Here is a 13,055-nt window from a genome sequence, read left to right as displayed (position 1 = left end):
CATTACACAAAGATGAAAGATGACATGAAAGATGAACATGTAAACAAAAAAAGCATAAATCCTCCTTAATATCGATTTCGGTTGCTTTGCCCAATTTATAGCTCTACTCTTACTGTTTGACAACTAATTTACCGTATGTCTCCTATAAGAGTACAACCAATAAAAGCTTCCTCTACAATGACAGAATGTTTTTCTCCATTGCTCTTTGTCTCGTGATCAGATCAGAGAGAGGATGGAGGAGCTGAGGAGCATGCTGGGATGGATCCTGGTCCACTGGAGGGCTCAGAAGGATCAGCTGTTGAGCAGACAGAAGGTTGAAGAACCTCAGACAGATGCCATTTACTCCGAAGCCACGGTCTGCACCTCGCAAACACAGGTAGATCCCATTCATTGATGGTGCTTCATTATCATAAAAATCTTAAAGGGCACATAACACACACAGTTTCTGCCAATCTCACGTTAGTACCTATAGAGTAGTATTGCATCCTTCATATCTCTGAAGAGTCTTTAGTTTGATCAGATTTATAAAAGATATGCTCCTGGAGGCGTGCCGTGGGCAGAGCTAAAGAGTCACGCACAATACATCATTGCATCATCCCTAGATAACGTTTGATTCTCTATACGTGCTTGTTGTTTACAGTATATGCACTGGCGCGCCGATTGGTAACAAAACACAGACTTTGACAAGACAAACATTTCGACTCATGACCGGGATATTTTTGCACTGGGACCGCTCCATCTTTCAGTTTTAAACGATCTGCAAATGCAGCGTCGAACTGGGCTTGTTTATAAAACAGTTGTCACCGAAATTAAAAAAATTAATTGCATCCACTGTTCCCCTAACTGGGTTCTTTGGGGAGCTGAAGAAGGTTATCTTTTCCTCACAACCAAGAACACACTTATTTGGTGACAGTGTTGATTTCGTGGCCTAAAAATAAAATGACAGCGCTGCCGACGGCCAGCGTGACCCGAATGAAGCGCGTTGATGGGCGTTGCTCTTGTTCTCGCTCTGGTTGATGTGTGTGTGCGCGCTCTTCCGAGAGAAGTGCCCATACAAGGAATTCTCCTCTTTATGACGTCATACAGGGCCATACTCAAAAAAAAACTTTACGAAACTTTTACGAATCCTGAACGAGTGTTTTTGGCACAGAAATACTCCGTCATACGTCCAACTCATTTTTTAAACTTTGGCAAGTCATAATGCATGAAATAGCATAAGACATTCCCTTTACTGGTCCCAAAATAAGATTTGTTTTATTATTTATTTATTTATTTAGTGTGTGAAATGTGATCTGGCAAATCCTTGACAATCAGTTTTCATTAGATCAACCAAAAATGCAGTCTCCTCATTAAGCATGCGAATTCTGCCTTCTTTCAGGTGGAAACCTCACCCGAAGTCTCTCAGAGCAGAATAGAAAGCCTCACTAGTCTCATTGGTGACATGGAGGATAGTTTGCAGCACAATTATGAATATGAGGTGATGAAGAGTGTCAGTCCTAAAGGAGGTGATGGCAGCAGTCATTTAGAGAGTCCAGATTCACCGTACCTGGTTCTGGAGGAACCCAGTCCCACTGCTGTAGGAGGAACCGTCAACCTCATCCTCAGCTTCAGTAACTCTGGAGACACACAGATCCAGGTACAGGCACCTGGCAAGGAAAGTGGCGTGCCGGTGTCCGAGCCTGTGCACAGGGTGAGAATAATGCAAACATCACAAACATACAATCATCCTACTGTCAATGACGCAATGCTCTAGTTTGTGTTCTCTATTAAGGTCCTTGCACACTGAGTCCGAAATTTTTCGCACGTTAAAACATAAATACTACCTTAATTACGTTTAGCCTACACACTGCCTCTAAAACTTTCTTCTGTCATAAAAAAATTCGGATCGGGTTCGATTTTCTGCATTTTTCGCATCCGTAGCAATCATTTTGAAAGGTGTTTCGACAATTCAAAGTCAAAGAATGACGAATACGAAAATTTCGGACTCTGTGTGCAAGGACCTTTACTCTCTTCTCTCTCCTCATCGACATCCTTCTCTGTTTGATTTTCTTGTACGTTCTCCTTCAGCCTGCTGAGTCTCACTCTTCTGCCTGTAAAAGCTTTTGGAAGCGCTGCCAGGGGCTTTTTGGTAGTTTAAAGCAAAAGAAAAAGATTTATCGACACAGTGCAGAAGAGGTAAATACAGTTGGTCAGTGGCCCTGCATGAGAAAACAAAAACATGGTGCTGTGTGCATGGTGACTATAGTGTGATGGACTGACTAACAACATGATCTTCAGAAGGGAAAACATCTCATCATATCATTTAAAAAAGAAGCATTGCAGTACATCTCAAAATCTTAGTATAATATTATGCTATTCTGAAAAAGCTGCTGCCTGATCATTTGTTTGTTTGATGGTTGGAAACGCAACAAAGGCAAAGAGACTTTGATGGAAGACGAGTCGCTGTGGTTTAGGGGAGATTGCAAACAGGTATAGGCAGGTAATGAAAAAATTACTGAGGAAATTGCCACTTCCACTGCCAGTATATAGGAAGCATTAGAAACAAGGCAAGAAACTCTTCCAAGACACACATAAAGACTCCTTTCAAACATTCGGGTTGTTTACAAAACTGTCTTTGGGAAAGTTTTGAAAGTAATTGCAACAAAAATAAAAGTGTGTGTTTCTTGGAACGGTTACAGGGGCTTCGAAACATAGTAGCATATAGTAGCCTTACATGGATTTGCAGTATCCTAATTTTATTATTGCATTAGGGTCTGTGATGTTAGACTTCAGGCAGTAGTAGAAGTTATTTTGGAAATTTTGTCCACTGCTGTATGTTTATAGCTCTCAGATTTTTTGAAAACATCGTAAGGATTAGGGCTTGTGTGAAGTTGTCTAGCTGCTGTCATGGCATCTAATTTTAGATGCATTTTGAAATCTGTCTGCAGGATTTATTTATTTTGTTCCCTCTGAGCTTTTCAGCACATGTAAAGCTGCTTGATGATGACACCGTGAGACTCAATACATTTGTTTCAATGATCATTGTATTATTATATGCTGCTGACATGACAGAGATCAGAGCATATAATCACAAAGAGTCAGAAATTATCATTGAAACATGTATGCATTGAGTCTCTTACAGTGCCATCGATAAAACATCTGTAAATTAAAAGTGCAGTAAGCTATATCTGAGAAACGGTCTTGAGAGTGGATCGGACCGATCACCAAAACACACTTGTTGCCAATCAGCAGTAAGGGGCGTGTCCACTCATTAGGGGGGAGGTGCCTGTGTATCATAGGGTGCTTCTCAATACTCAAATTGATGCTTCCTCGTTTCCTCGCTCCTCCAGCCTCCAGCCTCCAGGAAATCGATCGAACTCAGCCATCAGCTAAGACATGAGAAAAGGAAACAAGGAAAGAGAGCGAGGATGCACAAATAAGAAATGAGAAGCACCCATAGAGTGTTTGTGAATTTTGGGGCGGAGCTATCAAGCTAGGGCGTGTTTGTTTTAGTGATTTTAAATATCAACAGCATTTCTTAGAAATCACTTACTGCACGTTTAAGACATATACTCTAAAATTAGTGTTTCAAGTTTTCTGAACTTATACAATAACTTGAGGAACAGAGCAAAAGTTTAGTCTTTATTCTCTTTAAACTGTTGCCCCGTCATGACAAAAGAGTCTGAAACCAGCAGAGGCCAGGGGCTTATTAGATGTAAAGATATGCTGCAAATCGGTTGTTTTAATCAGAAATGCATGTCGGGAGAGAGACGGAGGAAGCAGATGATAAGAGAGGTGATAAGATGGATGAAGTGGAGTTTTTCACTCTTACGTAAGCTATCTTTCGGCCTGATGACAGCAGCGCTGTGCTGAGATGTGACCTCACCCTTCACTTCCCATGATCGCTTGAGTTTTGAAATGGCTCCCAGCAGGAGTGGGGGGTGCTGGAGAAATTTGTTGTGAACTTTCTAAAAGGCCCTCCTGACTGGCCTGTGTGATTTATGGTCTGGGGCTGCCAGAGAAGCACAAGATTAGTCACGGGGTGAAAGGTCAAGCCATTACAGCTGTGTATGACGACATGTTTAACAGCAGATGATTCTTATTAAAACCCATAGTAAAAAAAACCTAAGTGTGCTTGTGTAGTCATGCTAGTGTTCTTTTGTGTGTGTTCATGTTGTTCTCATGTTCTCTGCTTCTGTGAGCCAGACACTCACAGAAATGCTGTGTATTCAGATACTAAAACACTTATTTACCTAAAATGATTATACAAATGATCATTTTTGTGCAGCAGTGTTTGAATTATGAATTGCACTGGCCATAAAAAGTTTTTGGAAACTTAAGCCACTCTTAAATATGAATGTCATTGCATAAGATGATGAAATATCAAACCAAGTTATATTTATTATAAAGATAACACAAGCATGGTCCAAAATGAAGACACGTTGTGGTTGTGAAACATGAGTGAATGTTGATAGTTAATGTGATGAGCTGCACCTGTATGAACTCGACAATAACTGATTTCATACATGCATGAAAAATGGCCTAGTGACCAGCAACAGAGTTTTGCATATGCTACTTCATAACTTTTATGTGATGCAACGACATTCATGCATTTTTTATATGTGACCTAACTATCCAAATTATGTTGGGCCATTGCACATCAGATAATTAGCATGATGGATCTTTAAAGGGTGTACTTTGTATTGAAGCGTGACACTTTTGCATGCTAAACACTTCATGCATGGGAGACAAAAGTGATAAAATAACACTCTAAAGCAATCTTTTCCTTTCGTTTTAGGTAAGTACTTACTTGCATGTTATGGAAAACAACATGGCAGTAGCCCCAGTCTATGAGAGTATGACCCTACCCCGAGACAAAGCCCGGTGGCCCTCATCCTCCTCTCCCAGGACCTCCCTGTACCCTTTCTCCTCCCCTTGCACCTCTCCATACCCCTCGACCTCCACAGAAGACACCCTTCAACAGGCCAACAACAACACCTATGTTCACCTCTTGCCAAAGAACAGCAACATCTCAATCTTCAGCAGCCTGAAGAGGAAGAGCAAGAAGGGGAAGAAGGAGAAAGATGACCGTAGACACACCATTCAGAAGATCATGGGAGAAGGGGTGTCAGAAGAGGCTTGTTTGCCCCCTGTACATGAACCAGTCATATATGATACGCACACTTGGCCCCTGAAGGAAAGGAAGAAGCGGAAAAATGCAAGAAAACCAAACAGTGATGAGACTCAGGTCTTGGACTACATGAAGAACCCTTTGCTGAAAGACATAGATGCAGAATGTTCTGGAGAGGTTGGATCTCCAGTTCATCACACCTTAGAGGTACCCACCCACGGACATGTGAAAAACCACTGCAGATTTCTGTCCTTGGGCTCGGTGTTAAGCTTCGACCTGCCCAAGGATATGAGCCTTATCCCTAGCATTCAAGATGTCATTACAATTGGCCCTCCCGAGCAAAAGAAGACAGACTCTCATCACCAGGACTCTCAGGTTGATCGTCCAACACCTCTGAGCACCTTTAAAACCGCCCGCTCACCTCCAACGCAAAAAGAAGATTCCAAACAAACTTCTGCAGGTGAAGTAATCCTTAAGATTGATTGTAAAGACAAATCCAAAAAGATTGAAACTATTTTATTTACTGAAGATGAATTTCCTCCTCCACCATCTCCAGTCATTGAACACATCTCATTTGAGGAGAATCATCCCTCATTACTCCAACAGAAACACCTGTCTGGGATAAGTACAATGCCCAAAGGAGAGGTGGATAGTTGGGACACAATGGGAACTAAACTTGGCAACAAAGAAAACCACTATGTAAGTCCTCCAGAAGATGCAAGCCAAGGGATTTCCAGTCACAGCTCAACTACAGCAGAGATTCATGTATGTCCTAGCATCCATACCTTGGTTCACAATCTTAATGGACACATCTTCAATAGGCCAACAAAGACCTCAAGCACTCAACAGTTGAGTCCAAGCCATGCATCTCAGGTGGTGTTGAACTTCAGAGCCAATGGAAGAGAGGACTCAGTGGACTCTGGTCACTCCAGCTCTGGAAGTTTCAAGTTGTGTTCAGAAGGTTTGTACGTAGACTCCTCAGAGTGTCCCATTCCCAAGAGGACCATTGGGAAGGTACCATCCCTGGATGTAGGAGTCTCCAACAGGAATTTAGAGTTCTCCAAAGACAAAAGCCTTACTTTATCAATTGATGTTGAGGATCCAGTTCATCCTGACCACCAACAGTTTGAGCTGGAAGAGGAGGAGCTGGAGGACATCTGGAACCACACCAACAGCTACCGACAGAGTCTAAACTCTGATATCATGTATAACGGCTACCAGGCTTTGACAGCCACCTCTTCTCCAGACCAGCACAGGGAACCCTCGACCAAAGAAAAAGCAGGACTCTTCAGAAAGTTGGTCACAGCCTCCGCACCCAACCTTCTTGTGGCAGAGTTTCGACTGCCACCATCCATCCAGTCTATGGTGGGTTGTGGGAAGCAGCAGAACTCAGTGGAAGAGTGGCAAATTCTGGATAAAGGGGACAGGAGGTCTTGGGCTGCATTCACTCAACGGGAACAGGTTTACAAACAGGTGGCCATTAATGAAACCGCTTCAGATCCGGTGAAACTACCCGAAATAGAGGATCAGCAAAAGTATATCTACCATTATAGGGAGGAGGAAGAGGAGGAGGAGGAGGAGGAGAAGGAAACAGGGTTTATGAAGGTGAGGTCTACAAGTTGGCAATTAATCCTGTCGTTTAGGAAGTTAGAGTTGTCCAATTCTGCTTCTGGAGGGCCAGTGTCCGTCAGAGGTTAGCTGCAACTGAGGACATCAAGGTTTACTTGGAACCGTAGGACAGGTGTTGGGTCAAATTGGAGCTGAACTGTGCTGGATGTTGACCCTCCAGAATTGGACACCTCTGGTTTACGTAGTTGAGCTGTTGACTTGTGCTGCCTTCACAACATGTCAGAATGATTTTTATGAGATGAGTATTGTAATCAACAGCGGGAGGCTTAGGGCTTTCTTTAAGGCCAGAATATAGTACTTAATTTGACTGGTTTATGAGGTGACAGGTTACATTTCCCGTCATTCAATGTAATAAATAACATACATAATAAAATGCTCTTCTTTTTGTTGCTTTTGCACTAAAAGGCTAAAGTAGGATCTTCCCAGGAGGATTGAGTTGTTGTTGTTGTTGTTGTTGTATTTATTATTATTGCCGTTTAATCTGTTTTTGTCACGGTACTTAATGCATTGATATGTGTCTCCTCTCTCTACAGGACCAGTCCTTGAGCCTTCTGTCTGTTCATATGGGATTGGATTGCACCAATGACTCCGATATCCAGGTACACAGAAGTTAAATTGTAGACCATACAAGAAGTTTACATGATATTTACTTACAAGTCTGCTTTAAAGTTCTTCGGAATATTGAGAAATTAAAGACATTACTGTATCTTTGACCGATCTTTTTCAGAGTGGAAGACAAGAGCTGGAACTGCCGTCTATGGAAGGTACACTGGAGAGGAAACACAAACTACAGATTGGTGGAAAGAAGGTAAATATCACAACTACAGATATTTTCTTCACACACACCAAGACAAGTGAGCATTTTATGTCATAGGTCTCATGCTTTTTACCTGTGGTTTAGGTTATTTTGGTGCATTTTTGGTTGGTCTTTACATAACTAAGTAACTTAATGTGCTATTTCAGGCACCATGCAGGGCGTGGAACTCCTATCATGCTGTGCTGTACAAACAAACAATATGTTTCTATCAGGACAGGAAAGATGCACTCAAGGTAAGCTTGAAGACTTCATGATCTGGCTTTGCAAAACTTTTTGTTCCTTTATTGCAAACAGTTATCATTAGTTATATTTAGGGATGCACAATATATCGGCCATCATATCGTTATCGGCCGATATATGTTAATTTTTAATGTAATCGTTATCAGCCCAATTAGAAAATTAGGCCGATATATTAAAGCCGATAAATAATGTATTATTTCCTTCAGCTGAGACAATTCAGATGCGCGCTGGTGCCCATGATGGTTTTGAATTGCTTTAAATATGATTGGAATCACTTCAAGAAGGAAAATATAGTTAAGTGCAACATTTGCTGTCGTATAAGCTACATAAAAATTTGGATTTAGATTTATCTGCCAATATATCGGTTATCGGCTTTCAGATATAAAGAGTTATCGGTATCGGCCAAAATGTTCATATCAGTTTATCCCTAGTTAAATTGCAAGGTTGAATTGTGATTTGAATTATATTTAATGGCAGCTGTAAAGCAGCTAAGGATATGAGTTAACCAAAACGAGTCTATATTTGTACTCTATAGAGCTGTGTGACGAGCCTTCCTCTGAACCTAACTGGAGCAGTGTGTGAACCGTCGCCGGAGTACACCAAAAAACCCAACTGCTTTTGCTTAAGGTAAATGATGGACAACTAAAGAGTTGATTTAGTTACAGAAGGGAAGTACCTGTAGTTTGAATCGCTTCACTTGTTTTACCATTTTCTCTCAGATTGCGCGATGGATCTGAGTATCTCCTCAGTGCCTCCTCACGATTTATGATGAAGAAATGGATCCTTAGAATCCAGGCACACACTGGTATTATACCATTTACTATCTGTCTGTCTTTAATAGTCTGTTTTTACAGTCATATTCAAATGAGATCCTCTCTCTCTCTCTCTCTCTCTACAGCGTCTAGTGATTCTGTAGTGAATAGATCGAAGTGTCATGAGTCTTCAGCTTCAGCGACGCTCTCTAGACATTCTCCTCCAATCTCAGACTGTCAGTATGGAGATAAATGTCGCTGCTCCGTGAGAAATTATGTCACCACCACGGTTTTAGCACAGAGTCAGCCTGCCTCAAGCCGAACCAAAGAGATCATAGTGCACACCAGTGACGCTCTGCAGATCCACCAAACACATCAGGATCTGTTGCTCCCCACATTCACAGATGCAGGTCATTCTGGTAAGAAACTGTGTGAAGACTGGAGTAACGGCTACTAAAAAAATCAGCATCTATCTATCTATCTATCTATCTATCTATCTATCTATCCGTCCATCCATTTAGATTTATCTACATATATATCGATCTGTCCATCCATCTAGATCTATATATCGATCTGTCCAGCTATCTAATATATATATATATATATATATATATATATATATATATGTGCCATTTAAGTTGACTTCTTATTGTGAAATTTAGTTAAATGTGTATTATATTATAAATTTAAGTTTATAGTTGTATTTTATAAACCCTCATTGTTATTGTTCCAGAAAAATGGCTCCGAGTGTATTATAACATTTATAGCTAATAATAAATGTGTATACATTTTGTTATTTCATCAATAAGTAGCTTCAAAGCTACTTAAATAATTTTCTTAATCAGTATTTTGCCTTGTTGTCGAATGAATAAAAAAAAAAATATATATATATAATTAAATATATAATTTATCTTAAGTATGCTAGTATAATGTATTTAAAAGCATACATGAGATAAATTTAGCTTTTAGTTTGACAGTAGCTTCCTCAACACTGGCCACTGATGCAAGTAGTAAATAAATAATATGTAAGACAAATGTTTTGGACATCCAAAAGAGGGCAGTAGAGGACTCTGTGTTGAACATGAGCCGAGACATTGTGAGGCATGGTCACATCTGTTTGCTGTCAGCGGCTTTCTATTTCTGGAGAAGCTCTTCTATTCAGCGCTCTGGGTTTTGTCATTTCCACCTTGGTCACATTATTTCTCACCTCCAGTACTTTGTTACTCAATTACACTGTCTGCCCTTGTCCTGTAGAGGTTGAATGATTCATGTTCTGTTTTTTCTCTCTGTAGAGGATGAGTTTGAGTCTCATGGCGAGACTCTGAGACAGAAGTTGTCCTCTATGTCCACCATTCAGGGCTGGACCAGTGAAAAGAGACGCTCACACTCCTTTACCTCAGGTACAGCCACTGCACTCACAACATTTGCCATGTAAACAGGTCATTCTTATGAAACGGTGCTATATAATGGTCTACAGTTGATGTCCGGCCTAGGAAAATTAACATCTTCTCCCTTTATTCAAATATTATCAAAATGTGTTAAATAAGCATATTGCATAGTTGTGCTTGGAGTCAATTGTTTTATTTGTGATAATGACGCAGTGAATTTTTGGCCAGGCTGTCATAGAAATTATGAACACATGCAAAAACAAGAGAGAACCAACAAAATATTAATAACTACTTATGTTGTAATCAATGCAAGCTTTCTGTTTTTCTATGCTTTTTTTGTTGCACAGTAAAAAAAAACCTGTAGCTGTAATTTTCCTTTATTTGCCAAATAATTTTGTCAGATAAATACCTTAATCAAGTATATTCTTTTGTTCTTACGTCATATTTAAAATATTTCCCTTATTATTACGTCACTTTTTGCCACTACTGTATATTCGCATTAATGCATATGACAGATGCTTTTATCCAAACGATATGCATTGCATTCAAGGTATAGACCTACATTTAATCAGTTCATGCATTCCTAGGAACAAAAACCATGACCTACTCTTGGCTACAGGAAAGCTATACAATGACTACAACATAATCAGTTATTAATGTTTATTTGTTGGCTCTCTCTTGTTTTTGCATTTGTTCATAATTTCTTTGCATGACAGCCTGACCAAAAATGATACCCCACAAAATTTGGCATGTTTCATTTAGTTATTATCACAAATAAAATAAGTGACGTTTTACTCATATTTGAATAAAGCGTGAAGATGTCAATTTATCTAGGCTTGACATCATGCATTGTAGTCTATGTATATATGAACTTTAAACACTGATCTCTCTGTCCACAGCCACATATCAGAGGATAAAGCCTGTAGCGCCCCCTTCAGGCAGAGGCCAGGACAGCAGCTCCAGCTACTCGGTGACTTTATTCATCGGAGATCGAGAGAGAAACACAGCGATGGCCGAGGAGTCCTTCTCCGATCTGCCCATGAGGAGCTACATGAGCCTCCCGCGGCCACCGAACAAATCCGTCTTCAGGAAGTTCTTTGGGAAAAAGGAGTGACTGACACTTTCTGTGACAAAACCCTGACTGACATGTGCAGGACACAAGTTAAACGCTTCTGAAAAACTTTTTTCTTACAATTTATTTATGGATTTGATGGCGAGAATCATTTTTTGTCATTTTTAAATGAGTTATCTAAATCTTGTATGGTTGTTTAAATATTCATTCCTTCAACCGTTTTGATATCGGGCTTGTTTAGCCAAAAATGAAATGTACTCACCCTCATGTCGTTCAAAACCAATATGACCCTTTCTTTCATGGAACATTATATTTACATTTATGCATTTAGCAGATGGTTTTATCTAAAGAGGAACAAAAGCAATTTGTCACAGAGCCAATGATATTCATAATATACAATGCCAGGTTTATTAGATTCAAACAAGAGGAGAAAATGCAGAGAAGACAACCCTGGAATAACAGTTCATAATTTCAGATGACAAAAAGCACCACACAAGTATCATGACACTAGTGCATATGACTTGTCCACTAGATTTCAATTGCTCTCACGTCATAAAACAGCTTTGTGTGAGAAACAGACTTGTGTGAGAATCTTCCCTTGGTGCTTCTTTTGTGCTTGACTGACCCGTTTCGTTGTGTAAAAGGGGTGTCCAGTCCTTCTGGGGGGCCACGGTCCTGCAGAATTTAGCTTCAACCTGTGTGGATATTTTTAGTAATCCGGTTCAGGTGTGTTTAATTAAGGTTGGAGCAAAACTCTGCAGGAAAATGGCCCTCTGGAAGAAGGACTGGATGAAGAGAGTGAGATATTTAAGTTTGCAACATCCAAAGGGTGAGTTTAGTTTCATTATGGGTGAATTATTTTTTCTCATGCTAAAAAGTTCCTTGTTTGCCATTGTTGTTTTAAATGTGCATTAATGAGTGAAGTTTGCTGTGGACATGGTGATGGCTGCCATGTTGAATCTACTGATATGAGACTTTTGATATGTAATGTGTTCAGTGTTTCCACCATATTCCAGTTGAGGTGGTCTGATGTGTTTTCAGTTCATGTTTGTTCTTTTGGCCTGGATTACAATAATCTGTCCAGTCATTGTTTATTTTTTATTAGGTTTTGGCACATATTATTTGTCAGCTTGTCATGTTTTTCTGTGTTGGTTTGAGTTCTGTGTGGTCTTGCAGGGTTAGTTCACCCAAAAATGAAAATACTGTCATTCATTTTTTGGCAAACTATCCCTTTAACACGTGTGTTTCCAAACTAAACATTTGATTCACTTATTCTAGTGTTGCTTTCGGTATTTAAACTAATGCATTGTGTCATGCATTTTAGAAGGAGGTTTTTATGGGAAGAAGTATTTTTACGGTCTGGGTAATCTGTATCATATGATGCTTATTGTTTTGATATTGGTGGCCTGGGTGTTTATGACCAATTGTACACAAATTTAAACATGTAATGCATTATTTTAGACTTTTCACGGTTGAAACATTTTAGGGCTATGCTGATATGTTCAGTTTGTAAAAAGAAAAAAAGTAGCTGAATTGTGCCTTAAAAAGAAAATAAGGTCATTACAGCAGTTTAAATGAGTTTTGCATTATGGCATTTTGTGGTTAAAGATGTGGCAAAACAGAAACTGCACTGGTGATCATTTTATTGAGTGATATACATACATAACCCACCATAAACCATGCATTTATGAGTGTCTTAAACTAATGAATTAGAAAAAAATTAAAAAGTAAATATTGTTGAAGTACAGCTCAGTTCTTCTGTAGAGTAAATAACACTGTCTATGGTAAATAATGATGGCATCAATTTTAAACCAGTTCGAGCTCGATTCAGACCCTGACAATGTTATTGAACGAGGATTGTATCGAAAAGATTTCGGACTTTGCAAGCACGGATTTCACAGGACGTTTTAGAGTGGTAGCCTATGTTTTTTTTTTTTTAATTTTCTTATACATTATACAGGTCGTTCTCAAAAAATTAGCATATTGTGTTAAAGTTCATTATTTTGTACGAGAAGCAGCACTGGACTTCAGGCATTTTGGCATTTCC

The 13,055-nt window shown here is 39.6% G+C and overlaps 1 protein-coding gene across 4 annotated transcripts in view; it reads left to right on the top strand.

Annotated features, from left to right (window-relative positions):
- Positions 1-12,750, top strand: part of mymx (myomixer) — a 54,901-nt gene extending 42,151 nt beyond the window's left edge. For 2 of the 4 annotated variants that reach the window (XM_077217497.1, XM_077217496.1), the window contains exons 22-32: positions 221-376; positions 1,379-1,690; positions 4,778-6,715; positions 7,273-7,338; positions 7,467-7,547; positions 7,703-7,789; positions 8,332-8,423; positions 8,516-8,601; positions 8,695-8,967; positions 9,841-9,948; positions 10,836-12,750. In XM_077217497.1, the coding sequence (XP_077073612.1) occupies positions 221-376; positions 1,379-1,690; positions 4,778-6,715; positions 7,273-7,338; positions 7,467-7,547; positions 7,703-7,789; positions 8,332-8,423; positions 8,516-8,601; positions 8,695-8,967; positions 9,841-9,948; positions 10,836-11,050 (3,414 nt within the window). In that variant the 3' untranslated portion in view covers positions 11,051-12,750. The remainder of the gene's footprint in view (positions 1-220; positions 377-1,378; positions 1,691-4,777; positions 6,716-7,272; positions 7,339-7,466; positions 7,548-7,702; positions 7,790-8,331; positions 8,424-8,515; positions 8,602-8,694; positions 8,968-9,840; positions 9,949-10,835) is intronic. The other 2 variants (XM_077217499.1, XM_077217498.1) reach the window with 1 other exon arrangement.
- Positions 12,751-13,055: the final 305 nt, after the last annotated feature.

This window comes from Siphateles boraxobius, unplaced genomic scaffold (assembly GCF_051911475.1).
Source record: "Siphateles boraxobius isolate OS27281-9 unplaced genomic scaffold, OSU_SipBor_1 73, whole genome shotgun sequence".
NCBI classification, from domain to species: Eukaryota; Metazoa; Chordata; class Actinopteri; order Cypriniformes; family Leuciscidae; genus Siphateles; species Siphateles boraxobius.
The sequence above is the reverse complement of the archived record's forward strand: the minus strand, read 5'-3'. Positions and strand labels throughout refer to the sequence as shown.